Below are 18,868 nucleotides of genomic sequence, written 5' to 3' on the forward strand. Positions count from 1 at the left end.
GGCAAAGAAGGAGGTTTGATAAAGAGTTATATTCTACAGCCCAGTTCAATGGAAATTTTGACTCATCTGATAGGGAGTCCACAAGGCAAAGTTGACCACTGGGAAAGACCTGTATCTCCTTGGCATGGGTCTTATATATCCCACCAAGCTCATTGATTTCCAGGGAGCAGCCAAAGGAAACTGTGGCTTTGGCGTAAACATAATGGTGTATCCAGGCAGGCAGTAGCTGGTTTCAGGAAACCTAAGCAGGTTTTCTTACATCATTACAGCTTGGCTGAAAGAGTCAACTAAGCTAGCTTAGGCTCAGCAAGAAGGCTGTCCTTCTTGCTGGTTGCAAGCTTACAGGCTGACCAGATGGCTCTGTTCATTGTGTCCCTTGGTTTGCAGACTGTTTGAGCTTATTGTTCTAATAGCAGTGACAAGGTGCAAGGCAGCAAATCCTTTGGCAATCCAAACACGTTTCAAGCCCTTACTTGACGGTGTCCCGTGTCCTAAGATTATATTGGTCAGAGTATATCATGTAGCTGAGCACAAAGTCAAATAGTGGGGAAATACATTCCACTGTTAGAGGTAGATACTAATAAGAGTTATATAACAGAAATTGTGGCTACAAGGAGGCATGAAAATTGGGACCAATAGTCCAATCTACAGCAAATAATAGAAATGAATATTTTGTTAAAATATGTTTTATCTTCTCCAAGAATGTGTATTCAAAAGGGAAATGTCCACTTTAAAATAAAGTTTAATTAGTATATATATCCAAATGAAAACATAAAAACTAGAAATTCATATACTTCAGTGATGAAATAGGAGTCATCTCAACTTTTTATAAGCATGCTAAAAAGTACACATTTTGGTTTTCAAAAATAGATTAAATGCTTATGTTTCAATTTGTATTCATATTCTTTCTTATTTCAATTTCTCTGTTTATCCCACAGCATCAGGATCCAGCATTTTTTGGAAAGGATTCTCTTTTGGTTAAATCATCAAAACACTATTTGAATATTCGCTATGCCTTGTTACCTTTCCTTTATACTCTATTTTATAAAGCCCATATGTTTGGAGAAACAGTAGCAAGGCCTTTTCTTCATGAGTGAGTACTATGTTCAAGAATTTCAGTCTTTCAAATTATATTCAGACAAATAATAAAAAATTAAGAGTAGATCAAGATGTCATGTGGATTTCTGATGCTTTTCTTGACATTTATGTAAATTATTTGGTGAAATGTGAAATTATAGTAAATATAATTAATTTGGTGAAATGGACAAGTTCAATCTAGAAATGTGATAATTGTATAGAACTTAAAAGGAAAGAAATATGTATACTATATTAAAGTATATCAGTAAGTAATATTAAATATATAATATTAAATATATAATATTAAAACATATATTAAATATCATTTAATATTATTTATCAAATAAAACATTAAATATCATTAAATAAACAAGAAAATATTAAAAATATAATCATGCATATTGTGAAAATTATCTAAATACAAATCACATATAGTATAGTTATAAAACAATGAATTGTGCTTGTCTTTGTATCTCTTGACCAAAACAAGGTCATTCCTCAAGAAATGACTAAAGATCCCTTCAAGTCCAAGTCAAATTGAAGTTTATAAGGAAAAAGTATAAAAAGGAGGAAAGTATAATATGAAGGATTTCTGAAAGTTCATGAACCTATTTTACAGGAAAAAATGAATTAAACAGAAGAGTAGTTTATTATACTTTTTATTTTTATAGTTGTTTATTTATCATATATGATAGACTATTTTTTTGAGTCCCAAATGAAGTAATTTCCTCTTTCCCACCTTTTTTCACTTTCTACTTTCCTTTCTATGTTTCTTTTTCTTGAGTGTCAGGTGTACCATAAGGATGCATTAATAATTATAGATTCAAAATTACATATTAAGTCAGTTTTGACATTATAAAGTCAATTTTAAATATCAAGCAAAATTAAAGACAATGATTATTCCCAGGTAATAACTTAAAAGATAATAAATTGACATATTTGGATTAACATTTTTTATCTTTATATTGTAAACACTGTCATTGTTCTTAGGTTTTATGAGGATACTAATAGCTGGATTGAAGATACTCAGTTCTTATGGGGCCCCTCATTACTTATAACCCCTGTATTGAAACAGGTAGGATACAATTTTAATAAATTTTAAAGGGAATTTTGTGTAATCAAATCCACACTAAATTACAAAACATCTGGGTAATAAATGTTACCAGTAGAATGCTTCAAACTGATAAGTGTTTAATTAAATTCTAAAACATAGAAGAAATTTTGAAAAGTTATAAGTATATTAAGTAGATTTATGCTTTTCAAGTATATAATATGTACTGGGGAGAAGAAATTGTATAAAATTAGTATTCTTCCACAAAAGAAAGCTTTATTTATGAAACATAGCAAATCTTATAATAGTAACAAATAACTGTCATTCATGTAGTCATAGACATTGAAATTTTGCTATACTGTAAATAAAGGGGAACTTGAAAGCCAATAGATCATATGAAAATGTTGAAAAAATAGTGGAATGAAATATTTGGATTTCGCCTGTTACTTAAATGTTGGTATGTCATGGAAATATATAGAAATGAATGTGTTCACACTCACGCTTGCCATGCAGATGATAATAATACAAATATATGCATCCATTTTTTTAGTTGCCACTAAAATTTATTTCATCTTTGCTTTTGGAATATTGTATATTATGAAAGTATCTAAAACTATTAAAATAGCCTTTTGTTATATATATATAGAAAATATTGTAGTGTAGCATACAAAGGAAGCTTTTCACTTCACTATGAAAATCCAACATTTGATGTGACTCTCTTCTGTTACATATAGAAGTAAATGTAACCCCATGGAATCTGTAGCCCACCAGGCTTCTCTGTCCATGGGATTTTCCAGGCAAGAATATTGGAATGGATTGCCATTTCCTTCTCCACATATAAATTATCTTGCTTTATTTTAGGGTGCAGAAATAGTGAGTGCATACATCCCTGATGCTACTTGGTATGACTTTGAAACTGTAAGTAAACCTAATATAATAATAGTTCAAAAGTATATATTGTCCAACATCTATACATGGAAAATTAACAATATTTCTGTTATTATTCTAAAAAATAACAATTTCAGATTTTAATAATGCATAAAAGTCTGCACAGGTATACATTTTTTTACATGTGAGCAGGTATATGTTCCATTGCACATGATTAATATGAAGTATATTCTTCAGTGTAGTTATCCATCTTAAATTGTGGAAGTAAAAGGTCAAGAGTAACTTTAAGAAGAATTGGTAACTTATTTTAATACTTATCCTATTTTACATATTCTTCCAGAAAAATTGTGTATTTTAAAGGGAAGTATTTTGCAGTGCACTTACATTTGCTAAGTAGAACCTTTATTTTTTATAAGAAATATTTTTTTTTAATCCTTTCAAGAGACCTGGTTAACTTTAACCGAAAACAAAGAATAAAAATAGGACTAATTAAGAGTATTATTAATTATGGTGGAAAGGAAATGGATTTCTCTATGGTGATTTTTTTTGTTAAACTGAATTTATTTTTAGCCAAATTTCTTCAGTAAACTGAAGAAGTTTCTTTAAAAGTTAGGAAGCAACATGTTACTATTCACTAAAATGACATGAATGGCTCATAATAAGATTTATTTCTCTGTGTAAATTTTATGTGTAATTCTTGTAAAATTACTTTTTATTTTCCAAATATTAGGGTGTAAAAAGGCCATGGAGAAAACAACGTGTTGATATGCAGTTTCCAGCGGACAAAATAGGATTACATCTTAGAGGCGGTTACATTATCCCCTTTCAACAACCTGCTGTAACTACAACAGCAAGGTAAAATTCAGTTCAGTTCAGTCACTCAGTTGTGTCCGACTCTGCAAAAGGCATTAATTGAAATCTGAACTATAATTTAATACTTAATATTTCATATATTTATTAAAAAATCAATGATTGATATTTAGCTTTTTAACCAGAAGATATTTAATGCAAGGGATTCTTATATATAACTATCATAGTTATAAAAAAAGAAAGAATCAAATTATGTATTAATATATTACAACAAACATCTTAATTAAAAAAATGAGCATAATTAGATTAGAACTTTATCTCCTGTGTCAAAACTGTACTGACTTATTTCTGTAAAGAATATATATAATTAAAATTAATTGCTGATTATTACTAAATAATGAAATATTAAATGTTATATAATTGATTAAAGTGTCAGTTGTTACCTGTTTGTATCATCAGTACATAAATGTCAAAATGATTGTTTTCCAGGTAAAATGTTTAAAGTCAATATATGAGGTAGATATTTCTGTATAGGTAAAGAATGATATAGAAATTAAGTTGTTCAGTAAGAATACATTTTAGAACTACTTCGAAAAAAGGAGAAACTTGAAAATTCTGGTACTTCATCTTGCAAAATTCATTCTGGGTATATGGACAGAATGTATCATATTGCATCTACACATTTCCCCATTTTCTACAACACCTCAACAGATAGTCACTCTATGTTCCTTACCCTGCTGTATTTTCTTCAAAGCATTAAGAATATATGTAATTATATTTTTACTTGTTCTTGTATGTAGTATGTCTGTTCTCCTCAACTATATACTCCATGAAGGCAGGGACGCAACTTTTCACACTTTATTTCACATACCAATAGTGTCACCCTATTATGGAATGAAAGTGAAAGAAAGTGAAAGTCGCTCAGTCATGTCCGACTCTTTGTGACCCCATGGATTATACAGTCCATGGAATTTTCTAGGCCAAAATACTGGAGTGGGTAGCCTTGGGGGATCTTCCCGACCCAGGAATCGAACCGGGGTCTCCTGCAATGCAAGCAGATTCTTTACCAACTGAGCTATCAGAGAAGCCCTACTATGGGATAATCTCCTGGTTTTCCCTAGATATTTGTTGAAGGAACAAATTTATGGATGAATGAATTAAACTAGTTGGTCATGTAATTAGGTTTGTTTCCTAAAATTATTTTCATATTGTCAACGTTTCATGATTATGTTCTCAAAATCATTAGTTATACTCTAGAGATGTATCAAATGAGAGAAACATACGCTCTGATGAGTGTATGCTGGAAAGAATATATTCTGTATAGAGCAGCTACCTGGACTATACAGCCTCATTTTAAGTTTAGAAATCAATAGTAATATACAACTAAAAAAAATATTAACCACATTTCATTTCACATGGTATAATTAGCTTCGTTTTGATGATTATTAGAGATTCTACCTGGCATTTAAAAGTATATTTTATAGTTTTTTTCATTGTTTTGTAACCTTGATGCATTGCAATTCAGGGTTAATATATTTGTGGTAAATACATGTTGAATATGGTACTTCATAATATATATATTTAATTTTGTTGATTGAATTGAAATATTATTTTACTGTTTCAATTTTGATGGTAGTGTCTTAGCCTCCAAGACGTTCCATACTATATTTATTGTATTTATTTCTTTCATTTATTTTCCAAATATATAAATTATTTTTCTCATTGATAAATTATTAATATAGACATGAATTTTATTAATATCAATGTTTTTTGTGCAGAAATCCTACAAATCCTTATGTTGAAATGGATTTATTTATAGGATATTTCACTCTTATAAATTTATTTTTTACTCATAAATACACCCAAACTTACTTAACAGCCGAAAGAACCCTCTAGGACTTATAGTTGCATTAAATGATAATAACACAGCAAAAGGAGACTTTTTCTGGGATGATGGAGAAACTAAAGGTAAGTTTCAAAGTGATATGCTTTAAAATGTTTATTTTGATGATGGGAAGTTTTGCTTTTATTATGAAATTACATTCATTTAAAAATGTCACAAGTTTTAATTTTTAATTTCTGTTTTATTATCTATCTTAAGAGTTTAGGTAACTTTATGTAATTTAGCATTGTTATTTAAATTATGTATATTTAATTACAACATTTAGTTTTCTCTCTTTGTTTATTGTAAAAATCTTTGACAAGTGTAGATACTTTTATTTATTAGATTATTGAATAAAAATTAAAATAGTTAATAAGTTCACAGATGTGTAAATTGCATCCTATTTTCAACTATCTTAGATGATTATAGTGGTTTAAACTAAAATTTTATTACTGTAAAAGAAAACCAACATTAAAGTTTACTCAATGTAGGAAGGGGGAATAAATTGGTAATTTGAGATTAACAAATACACAATACTATATATAAAATATATAAACAACAAGGACCTAGTGTATAGCACAGCAAACTATATTCAGTATCTTTTAATGAACTGTAATGGAAAAGAATCCAAAAAAGAAATATACATATGTATATACATATATATATATATATATGTTTAACTGAATAACTTTACCTGAAGTGTTGTAAATCAACTATACTTCAATAAAAATATTTAGTTAATGTCAAATTATTTGAGATAAGGATTTTACCATATAAATGTCATCATTTGAATTATTAAATGTCTTCTAATTAATTAGCCCAAAAGTTGAGAATTCAGTACACCAAGGGAATAAAAATAGAATCATTCTTTCTAATATTAAATTATGCTATAGAAAATTAATCTGCTTGGATTTACTTAGTCAATTATAACCATTCTCATAAATTTAAGGTGTTTTAATCTCACTTTTTAATAGAGGGCTCTTAGATATATGTTTTATATATGTGTGTATAAAAATTATAGTTTACCTTCTATTATAGCTCACTACTTCTCAGTTGTTTTATAGTATATGGCCTGCCTGGGTGCTCAGTCATGTCTGACTCTTTTGCAACCCCATGGACTGTAGCCCATGAGGCTCCTCTACCCACTGGATTTTTGAGGCAAGAATACTGAGGTGCCATTTCTTCCTCCAAGGGATCTTCCCAACCCAGGGATGGAACCTTCATCTCTTGTGTCTCCTGCATTAGCAGGCAGATTCTTTACCACTGAGGCCACCTGGGTAGCCCATTATAGTATATGAAGCATCCAATATCTCTAACTAAACTCCAAGAAATAGTCTATGTATTGGTGTGTTCTCTTACAATTTGAAAAATATGGAATCTTTGAAAAAATTCTGTTCTTTTTGAAGTCTTACCTGCCTGTGAATATGTAAATTACCACAGTATATCTGCTTCATTAAATACATTGTCTTCCACTTGTCAGTTGATGGTAACTTCATCTCTACAAGATGCCAACAACTTTACAGTTCACTCTTATCTAGGAATCTCTTGGTTCCATCTTGATCTACGAATCTTATCAACTCCACCATTGTTTTCATCACTACTTTTCATTCTAATAACTGCGATAGCTCCCTAATCGGTCTATAGGTTGATGGCTCTTGTCAGCCGCCTCTTTTTACATTCTCTTTACCAACTGGCAGATAGAGTAAGCCCTTTAGAAAATGATTCAAATTATCTCTTTCTGCTCACCTCTTTGCTCAAAACCCTCTAACAGTTCACCATTATATTCAGGAGCCACAGTCTTTACCAACATCCAGAGCACTCACCATGTCCTGTAGATTTTACACACACACACATGCACACATGCACTCTCACACAAATCTTTCCTTACTGCTCTCCATTTTTCATTTTACTTCAGCACACCAGACTTTTCTTTCTTACTCAATATGTTAGAGTCTAAGCATACTAAGGTGAGCTCTGACCTGAGTATAGATTCCAAACACTTATTACATAGAAATTCAATAAGAGTGGATTTCAGCAGTAACATTAATAAACTGTTCATAATCATCAGGTAAAGAATTTTGTTGAGACAACACCTCTATTGCTAGCATGTGAGACTTGACTTTAAGGTTATTATTTCTCAAATTATTTGTTTCTAAGTTCATTAATTTTTCCTACTTGCAAAAATTTATCTATGGCTGATTCATGTTGAGGTTTGACTGAAAACAGCAAAATTCTGTAAAGCAATTATCCTTCAAAGAAAATAAATTAATTAAAAACTATATTGATAATTTGCTTCATATGCTATGCTATGCTAAGTCACTTCAGTCGTGTCTGACTCTTTGCGACCCCATAGACTGCAGCCCACCAGGCTCCCCTGTCCCTGGGATTCTCCAGGCAAGAACACTGGAGTGGGCTGCCATTTCCTTCTCTTACTTCATATAAGATGGTTAAAATATGGAGTTATGATTTAATCAGTCATCTAATATGATGACTATATACTTAAGTGTGTTGAAAAGTTAAAATCAGAATTTTCTGAATAATCAGTCAAATACATAAACAGCAAAATAACCTTCAATTCAGATTCTGATTTTAATTTTATTCCCTAGGATTAAAATGTTAAGTAAATTAATGTTACTCAAAGTAGTCTATATAAATCCTAGGATTCTCTTTATATTTTCCACTCTATTTTCTCCCAAATATTTTAGTTATAATCTACAGTTTCCTGTTAAAGAAACATGTTGATAAAAATGCTATATTTCATATATGAAGCAGAAAATAATTATTTTCTTCCATTTTTTCTCATTAAAGTGTACATGAATCTTTAATATGTCTCCACATTCAGTCCTTTAGATAATGAAAAAAAAAATTGAAAGATGCAAAACAATATTGTGGTGTCCCATGTCTTCCCAAGATAAACTTCTTGTTACACAGTTTATTAGAGAGAGATAAAATATTATTCAAAACAATAGTTATAATTGTATATATTTTGCTACAAGTTTGCATTCTCTGAATTTCTAGAACGATTTTACTGGTCTGAAAAATCAAACTGGGCAAAGGTGCATTTATTACCTTTACTTCCTGGGAAAATAAACTACCAAAGTTATTTTATTTAAAGATAATTAAGAAGTTTAATGAAAAGAATTTATTTAATTTGCTTAATAAATAATACTTATTTTAAAAAATTTTCCTGTGTTGTCTAACTGTTATAATAAAATAAAAATTTGACATTATTTTGATCTGATAATTTTTTTTTCCCCATTACAGATACCATCCAAAAGGGCAACTACATTTTATATACATTTTCAGTTTCTAATGTAAGCATTCTCCTTGAATACATAGTTAAATATAATAGCTTGTTAATGTCTAGATTGTGCCTTTTCTTGGAAAGATGCATGTCTCTCCAAAGATCAATGGAAAAAAATAGAATAAATTGTTTAATTTAAATTATTAAATTGTATATGAATTACCTTAAATTTTTATGTTTCAATATAATAGTATACTTCAATATAATAGATGAGTTTCTGATGATGAAGTTTGTGCACAAAATCATTAGACTTCTTGATGCACTATGTCTTGTTTAAGCAGATCTTAGGAAAATAATCTCAGCATATTTGACAATGTTTTAATATACCAATCATAGCAGTGACTGTCATGCATTTGGGGTGAAAATGAAAATGCTTTGCACAAGGTTAAATTTTGAATAATTAGTTGCAATGCTTCTTGTAAAAGTTAGATTTCTTCATATATTCTTTTTTGTTAAAGCTAAGTTATTCTTCACCAACATTAGGGCTAGAGTGAGAAGGGATATGCATGATTTGCATCATGCATAATTTATCTCTGAAAATAATTTATGGCATATATACAAAAAAATTTTAAAGAGTCGCTAATAAGTATATTTATATAGGGTACTTGAACATGAAGAGCCATTGAGAATGTAGGGATAGATGATTGGTTATTTACTTATTATATATATATAATATAAATAAATACTAAATACTAAATTATTAATGATGTCAGTGTAAATGAATTCTAAATTATGTGAGATTCAAAATATTTTCTTAGAATTTTATCTAATTCTTACACCCTTTGGTTCAGAGTTTTTCACTTAGCAATTTTCATAAGAATGTGTGTTGGTTAATTGTCTTTATTTAGTAAACAGACTATAATTTATATATATTTATAACTATAAGATTTAATCCATTGTTATAAATACAATTGTATTGTTATTTCTGATTTGTATCCAGTGACCATCTATTTGATATATATATTTTTTCAGAACAAGCTAGATATCACGTGTATGCATTCCTCGTACCCAGAAGGAACTGCTTTAGCATTTGAGACTATAAAAGTCCTTGGGTTGATAAACACTGTTACAGAAGTTTCAGTGATAGAAGATAATCAACCATTGAGAGCTCACTACAATTTCAGTTATGATGCTTCCAACCAGGTAAATACAATCTCTTAAAATATTTTAGTCCAATATTCTGTCATTTTTAACATATAATCATTCAGGCTCATGGTTTTGTGATTTTTTTATTCATTACATTTCTAGTTTTATTTTCCTTTTGCTGGCAATATCCCATTTTAGGTCATTTCAATTTATATTGAGATATCAACCATAAGGTTAATTCATACTACTCCCTCTCTATTCCATTTTTTCTTAGACATTACTTATCTCTGCCTTCCTAATATTTTTTTATTCCATTTCTCTAATTTACCTACTGCATACAATAAAAAATGTAAATGTTTTAACTTCTCATTTAAGACTCATTAAGTTATTGATTGAATTCATTTCTTCAGTTTTCCCCACTTCTCCTTTCATGAGTTCTCTTTGTCCTCAACATATCTTGTATCAATATTCTTTTTCAAATTTTTGTTAACACTCTTCCCTTCTAGTGGGCCCTTTCTTATCCTCATTTTTCCTCCTTTGACAAATGTACTAGAGAGGGTATAGAAGTACCAGAACTGGGTTCAATTCTAGACCTGCAGTTTGTGCATTTAAATAATAGATTAATATCTCAGCTTCCTCATAAGTAAAATGAAATATTTAGTCATAATGTTGCTTAACTATGTTAAATTATTTAAAATAATTTAAAACATAGAAGTGATTTTTATTGGCATTTATTTTCCTACCATTTCTATAACCCTAATAGTAATGTTAGCATAAATTCTAAATTAAGATATATAACATGATTTTGGAGTGTTTTTGTCTAGCTCCTAAGCCCTCTAGCCCGGAGTTTTCCATGTAGGAATTTCCATAAAATATGTATTGGTTAATTGTTTTTTTATTTAGTAAATGTACAATAAAATATACATTCCTGTGACTATTAAGAACTCACCAATATAAATGAAACAACTTAGGCTAACTGAGAATTTTATGAGTCTAGTAAAGATTGTATGGGGGCACAATACAAAATCATTTTATTATATGGTTTTTACAATTCCAGTTCATATTTATTTCTAGCTTTATGCTAATGTAGAGATTTATGAGGACTTGGTGACTCAGCAGTAAAGAATACTCCTGCCAGTGCAGGGAACAAGGGTTTGATTCTTGGGTTGGGAAGTTTCCCTGTGGAAGGAAATGGTAACCCACTGCAGTATTCTTGCCTGGAAATCCCATGGATAGAGGAGCCTGGCAGGCTATAGCCCATGGAGTCACCAAATTGTTGGACATTATTTAGCAATTAAACAACAACAAAGATTTACAAAGACACTTGGAGGTACATCTTTCTAATTCTTCTAAGCTTCTAATCTTTATATGACTTTTTATTTCTAAATTAGAGCTATGAAGGATAAAAAAAAAAAACTGTACAGATGAAATTGTGGTAAATTTTGTCACTGTCATAAACGGTAACCAAAAAAAATTTGAAATATTGTAACAATGAAAAAACATTCATGGGATTCTCAAGGCAAGATGTTGAAATGGTTTGCCATTCCCTTCTCCAGTGCACCATATTTTGTCAGAACATTGTACAGGAGGCAGTGACCAAAACCATCCCCAATAAAAAGAAATTCAAAAAGGCAAAATGGTTGTCTGAGGAGGTCTTACAAATAGCTGAAAGAAGTGAAAGGCAAAGGAGAAAAGCATTTCATGCAAAGATGGGCACAATAAAGGACAGAAATGGTATGGAGCTAACAGAGCAGAAGAGATTAAGAAGAGGTGGCAAGAATACACAGAAGAACAATACAAAAATGTTCTTAATGATTTAGATAAGATCAATGGTGTGTTCATCCATCTGGAGCCAAACATTGTGGAGTGATAAGTCAAATGGGTCTTAGAAAGCATCGCTAGGAACAAAGCTAGTGGAGGTAATGAAATTCCAGCTGAGCTATTTCAAATCTTAAAAGATAATGCTGTGAAAGTGCTGCACTCAATATGCCAGAAAATTTGGAAAACTCAGCAGTGGCCACAGGACTGGAGCAGGTCAGTTTTCATTCCAATCCGGAAGAAGGTTAATGGCAAAGAACGTTCAAACTACAATTCTCCATGCTGCACTTCAACAGCACATGACCAGAGAATTACCATATGTATAGACTGGATTTAGAAAAGGCAGAGGAATCAGAGATCAAATTGCCAACATCCATTGGATCAAGGAAAAAGCAAGAGAGTTCTAGAAAAACATCTAATTTGTTTCATTCAATACAGTAAAGCCTTTGTGTGGATCACAAGCTGTGGGAAATTCTTAAAGAGATAGGAATACCAGACCATCTTACTTGCCTCCTGAGAAATGTGTATGCAGGTCAAGAAGCAGCTGTTAGAATCAAACTCGAACAACAGACTGATTCAAAATGTGGAAAGGAGTGCATCAAGGTTGTATATTGTCACCCTGCTTATTTACCTTACATGAAGAGTACATCATGTGAAATGCCAAGTTGGATGAATCACAAGCTGGAATCAAGATTGAAAAAAGAAATATCAATAAATTAAGATATGCAGATGACACCCCCCCTTATGGCAAAAAGTGCAGAAGAACTAAAGAGCTTCTTAGTGAAGATGAAGGAGGAGCGTGAAAAAGTTGGCTTCAAACTCAACATTTAAAAAACTAAGATCATGACATCTGGTCCCGTCACTTTAAGGCATATAAATGGAGAAACAATGGAAACAGTGACAGACTTCATTTTCTTGGTTCTAAAATCATGCTGACAGTGACTACAGCTATGACATCAAAAAATGCTTGCTCCTTGGAAGAAAAGCTACAACAAAGCTAGACAGCATATTAAGAAGCAGAGACATTACTTTGCCAACAAAAGTCTATGTAGTCAAAGCTATTATTTTTCCAGTAGTCATGTACGGATGTGAGAGTTGGGTCATAAAGAAAACTGAGTGTTGAAGAATTGATGTTTTTGAACTGTGGTATTGGAGAAGACTCTTGAGATTATCTTGGATTGCAAGGAGATCCAAGCAGTCAATCCTAAAGGAGATCCGTCCAGGGTGTTCTTTGGAAGGACTGATGCTGAAGCTGAAACTCCAATACTTTGGCCACCTGATATGAAGAGTTGACTCATTGGGATAGACCCTGATACTGGAAGGGATTAGGGGCAGAAGGTGAAGGGGACCACAGAGGATGAGATGGCTGGATCACATCACCAACTCGATGGACCTGAGTTTGAACTCCCGGAGTTGGTGATGGACAGGGAGGCCTGACATGCTGTGATTCATGGGATCTCAGAGTCGGACTGAACTGATGATACATTGTGTATACAAATGTATATGTTGTGTGTGCTTAGTTGATCAGTTATGTCCAACTCTTTTCTACAAAATGGACCATAGCCCACCAGGTTCCTCTGTCTATGGGGATTCTCCAGGCAAGAATACTGGAATGGGTTGCCATGCCCTCCTCCAGGGGATCTTCCCAACTGAAAGATCAACTCCGAAGTCTCCTGCATTGCAGGTGGATTTTTTACTGAGCCATCAGAGAAGCCCATACATATATTGTGGATATGCATATGTGTGTGTATGCCTACTATGTTGCTTCAGTCATGTCCAACTCTTTGAGACCCTATAGACTGTAACCCTCCAGGCTCCTCTCTCCATGGGATTCTCCAGGCAATAATACTGGAGTGGGTTTCTTTTTCCTGCTCCAGGGGATCTTCCCTACCCAGGGGTCAAACCCACATCTCTTATGTCTCCTGAATTGGCAGGCAGGTTCTTAATCAAAAGCACACCTAGAAAGCTCGTATGTCTATCTATCTATCTATTTATATATACATATCTATATATATATATGTTTGTATATATATGTGTGTGTATACACTTCAATACACTATTATTTATATATATATATATATACATAAAACACTATCCTCTCATTTTTTTTCTTTTTGTGTATTGCCATATTATTTCCTAATTTGTACCTCAAATACTGTTAGCAGTGGATTTGACTCGGGAAGCCTTCAAATCAACCAGTGTCAACATTGTCTTCATTGAAGAAATTAATATTTATTTCATACCTGATATTCTAAGCCTTGTGCCCCAAGCATTGTATGTGTTTTAAATTTCACATATTATTTATCTGTTAATCTCATTTTACAGAGGCAGGAAATTGAAGCTAAAACAAGATAGGTGTTTCCTCAGACTCATGAGCATTTATTGTCAGAACTGAGAAGTAAACTCATGTCTGGATTTAAAGATGTTTTTCATCAGTATTCTGTAATTTCTCATAGTTTTCCTTTCTTGAAGTTGTAGCTTTTCCAGTGGCATGACATGTTTTCTCCTATCTATTCTTTTTTTTTAGTACTGCATTAAAATTATTAAGATTTGATTTGAAGAATTGATGATGGGTTGCTGCATTTTATAAATGTTAACTATTTTTGAATTATCCAATGGTCAGAAATACTTTTCACTGTTTTCTTTGTCCCCAAAGATTCTACTAATTCACAATCTGACATTTAACCTTGGAGGAAACTTTACTGTTCAATGGGATCAAACTTTCTTGGAAGTTGAAAAGTTTACTTGTTATCCAGATTCAAACACAGCAACTAAAGAACACTGCGAAGAACGTGGCTGCTTATGGCAAACGGTAATAAGATTTTTAATTATTCATGAATGGATTCCACATAAGCATTTCAATGTAAACTGTACATATTACAATTTTAAGTCTACAGCATACAAACTAAATTCATCTAGAGAAGCATTTGGAATTTGAAATTAAATTTCTAATAGGTAATTTATCTTAATTAATTCTCCAAAGACATGGTTTAGTACATGCCATGCTAAATGTATGTGTAAATTGCTCTCCAGGTACTTTAGAAATATGTAACTTTATTTAATAAAATAGAATTCTATTTGTTGCAATCTGTTAAATGTTGGATGTGACTGACTAGCTTAGTTCAGTAAGGTATTTTGCCAGTAGGGAGTAGTCTTTCAAAAGCTTATCAAAACTTCTGAAATTGATTGATGGGCTGTAACTGGTCTACTAAGAGGTGACAATTTCTGCCAGTAATTCTGGTCAAAACTTCAAGAACAATGATGGTCATTAAAAGCAGAGGTTTTTACAGAAGGGTATATGAGAAGAGTACCCTCATGTGCTCATTTTATTTTATAAATTCTGAGCTTTTGGTTACATCATTGGGATTTGTTGGGGAACAAAACAAAACAAAACAAAAACACATTTATTTCATGTTCAGTTCAGTTGCTCAGTCATATCTGACTCTTTGGGACCCCATGAACCGCAGCACCCCAGGCCTCCCTGCCCATCACCAACTCCCAGAGTTTACCCAAACTCATGTCCATTGAGTCAGTGATGCCATCTAACCATCTCATCCTCTGTCATCCCCTTCTCCTCCTGCCATCAATCTTTCCCAACATCAGGGTCTTTTCAAATGAGTCAGCTCTTCTCATCATGTGGCCAAAATATTGGAGTTTCAGCTTCAACATCAGTCCCTCCAATAAACACCCAGGACTCATTTCCTTTAGGATGGACTGGTTGGATCTCCTTGCAGTCCAAAGGACTCTCAAGAGTCTTTTCCAACACCACAGTTCAAAAACATCAATTCTTTGGCACTCAGCTTTCTTCACAGTCCAACTCCCACATCCATACATGATTCCTGGGAAAACCATAGCCTTGACTAGACAGAGCTTTGTTGACAAGGTTTCTGCTTTTGAATATGCTATCTAGGTTGGCCATAACTTTTCTTCCAAGGAGTAAGGGTCTTTTAATTTCATGGCTGCAATCTCCATCTGCAGTGATTTTGGAGCCCAGAAAAATAAAGTCAGCTACTGTTTCCACTGTTTCCCCATATATTTGCCATGAATTGATGGGACCAGATGTCATGATCTTAGTTTTTTGAATGTTGAGTTTTAAGCCAACTTTTCCACTCTCCTCTTTCACTTTCATCAAAAGACTCTTTAGTTCTCCACTTTCTGCCATAAGGGTGGTGTCATCTGCATATCTGAGGTTATTGATATTTCTCCTGGCAATCTTGATTCCAGCTTGTGCTTCATCCAGCCCAGCGTTTCTCATGATGTACTCTGCATATAAGTTAAATAAGCAGGGTGACAATATACAGCCTTGACGTACTCCTTTTCCTATTTGGAACCAGTCTGTTGTTCCTGTCCAGTTCTAACTGTTGCTTCTTGACCTGCATACAGATTTCTCAAGAGGCAGGTCAGGTGGTCTTGTATTCCCATCTCTTGAAGAATTTTCCACAGTTTATTGTGATCCACACAGTCAAAGGCTTTGGCATAGTCAATAAAGCAGAAATAGATATTTTTCTGGAACTCTCTTGCTTTTTCGATGATCCAGCAGATATTGGCAATTTGATCTCTGGTTCTTCTGCCTTTTCTAAAACTAGCTTGAACATCTGGAAGTTCACAGTTCACATATTGCTGAAGCATGGGTTTGTGAATTTTGAGCATTACTTTACTAGCATGTGAGTTGAGTGCAATTGTGCAGTAATTTGAGCATTCTTTGGCACTGCCTTTCTTTGTGATTGGAATGAAAACTGACCTTTTCCAGAGCTGTGGCCACTGCTGAGTTTTCCAAATTTCATGTTACCAACAAATTAAATGCATGTCTTATTACACTGAGAAGAGTCTAGACACATCTGCCAGCAACTTCCTAGAAATATCTGCACTTATATGAGGAATACATAGAATACCTGCCCCAAAAGAAATGGCCCTCATTCCTCTTCATTGCTTGGTAAAATTGCATAATCTTTACCATTAGGAAAGTTTATGAAAGAGCTGAAGAAAACAAGTGAGAAGGAGAAAAGATTCTGAAATCAATAAAAACAAATATTGAAGTATCGTTACAGTTTGCCTACAGTATCTTCTTTTAAAATTGCAGCTCTTCATTCAAATCCATACCCATCCTCCACTGAGTTCAGTGCATGGTCACTTCTGTTATCAAAATGAATCTAAAGGATGGTACTAAAGCTCCAATAACTTCTAATAAGAAAGTGTGAAAAATTTACTCTTCGCATTACTATTACTCTTCATATTCAACACCTTATAGATTTTTAAGTCAAATAAGTGGAGCTTTAACATTAGAAATTTATCAAATATAATTTAGAAAATTAATGTTTCTTTAGACCATACTGTTTATTCATTCATTTAACAAATAGTTGAGCGCTACTATGTTCTAGGCACTGTTGTAGGAGAACAAAACAAACGAAACTCTCCTGTCTGTTAGGGATTATATTTCAGTGTGGGAAAAGAAACAGATAACTTAAAAAGTTGTTTTAGGGACTTTCCTGGTGGCCCAGTGGTTAAGACATTGTCTTCCAGTGCCAGGGCTGTGGGTTCACTCCCTCTTCAGGGAGTTTAGATCCCACATGCCCTGCAGCCAAAAAACAAAGCAGAAAACAGAAATAATATTGTAATTAATTCAAATAGACTTTAAAAATGGTTCACATCAAAAAATATTTTAAAAACTTAAAAAATAAAAATTGTGTTCTATGTTAATTATTACAGAGAACAAAAAGCAGAAAAGGAAAAGGGAGGATGTGGGATGTCATTTGTGTAACTATAATTAGTATGCACAAAAGGTTTCTTTGAGAAGGTGGCATTTGTTAAAAGAGACAAAGGGAAGAAAGGAAGGAATAATATTCCAGAAAGAAAATAAATCAACCTGAATTGAACCTGAAGTAAAAATGTACCTGGTAGAGTCTACAAACAGCAAGGAGGCCATTGTGTCTGAAACAGAATGAGTGGAAGGAAGACCAGCCAGAGATAAAATTACAGACATATGAAAACAGATAATATAGTTCCGTTACTTTGACCACTTTTAGGAATAAAATTTCTACTCCGAGATAGAATTCTACTAGAGAATTTTGAACAGACAAATAAGTAGATTAAATTTCCATGTTAATGGAACTATAATGGTTTCTGTGTTGAGAACAGTCTGTGAGAAGACTAAGACAGGGAGACCAGGAAAGAGGTTACTGCAGTAAACAAAGTAAAATATTGGTAGATTGAGCCAAAGTGGTAATGGTAGAATTAGTAATAAGTGTTTGACTTTGTGCGGTGCTTCCCAGGTGTTTTATTGGTAAAGAATCCATCTGCCAGTGCAAGAGACCCAGGAGACTCAGGTTCAATTGCTGAGTCAGGAAGATCCCCTGGAGGAGGAAATGGCAGCCCACTCCAGTATTCTGGCTTAGTAAATCCCATGGAAATAGGAGCCTGGTGGGCTACAGTCCATGGGATCACAAAGAGTCAGACACAACTTAGTGACTAAACACACACACGATTGATTTTTGTCCATATTTTTAACATAAAGCTAGAAAATGTTGTTCTTTGATTGGATATGGGATATGAGAGAAAGAAGAGTAAAATGACTTCAAGTTTTTGGTGTAAACAGCTGAGAAAAAGAGAAAGTATTTAGTAACACACTGTCAAAACTATGGGGAAACAAGCAAGGAGAGGAAGAGTTTTGTTTTGGACAAATTAAAACTGAGACACTCAATACAAATCAAAGTGAAGCTTTCCAATTGTGAGATATAAACTAATGAACACAGAAGAACTATACAAAAAAGATCTTCATGACCTGGATAACTGTGATGGTGTGATCACTCACCTGGAGCCAGACATCCTGGAATGTGAAGTCAAATGGGCTTTAGGAAGCATCACTATGAACAGAGCTAATGGAGGTGATGGAATTCCAGTTGAGCTATTTCAAATCCTGAAAGATGATGCTGTGAAAGTGCTGCACTCAATATGC

At 32.8% G+C, this 18,868-nt stretch overlaps 1 protein-coding gene across 1 annotated transcript in view; it reads left to right on the forward strand.

The window, feature by feature from the left end:
* The window catches only part of SI (sucrase-isomaltase), a 109,691-nt gene that overhangs the window by 35,363 nt on the left and 55,460 nt on the right, over positions 1-18,868 (forward strand). Inside the window, exons 17-24 of the mRNA XM_055570341.1 lie at positions 939-1,093; positions 2,068-2,152; positions 2,990-3,046; positions 3,747-3,871; positions 5,706-5,794; positions 8,973-9,022; positions 9,985-10,155; positions 14,573-14,728. Of these exons, the coding sequence (XP_055426316.1) occupies positions 939-1,093; positions 2,068-2,152; positions 2,990-3,046; positions 3,747-3,871; positions 5,706-5,794; positions 8,973-9,022; positions 9,985-10,155; positions 14,573-14,728 (888 nt within the window). The remainder of the gene's footprint in view (positions 1-938; positions 1,094-2,067; positions 2,153-2,989; positions 3,047-3,746; positions 3,872-5,705; positions 5,795-8,972; positions 9,023-9,984; positions 10,156-14,572; positions 14,729-18,868) is intronic.

Source organism: Bubalus kerabau, chromosome 2, assembly GCF_029407905.1.
Source record: "Bubalus kerabau isolate K-KA32 ecotype Philippines breed swamp buffalo chromosome 2, PCC_UOA_SB_1v2, whole genome shotgun sequence".
NCBI lineage: Eukaryota > Metazoa > Chordata > Mammalia > Artiodactyla > Bovidae > Bubalus > Bubalus kerabau.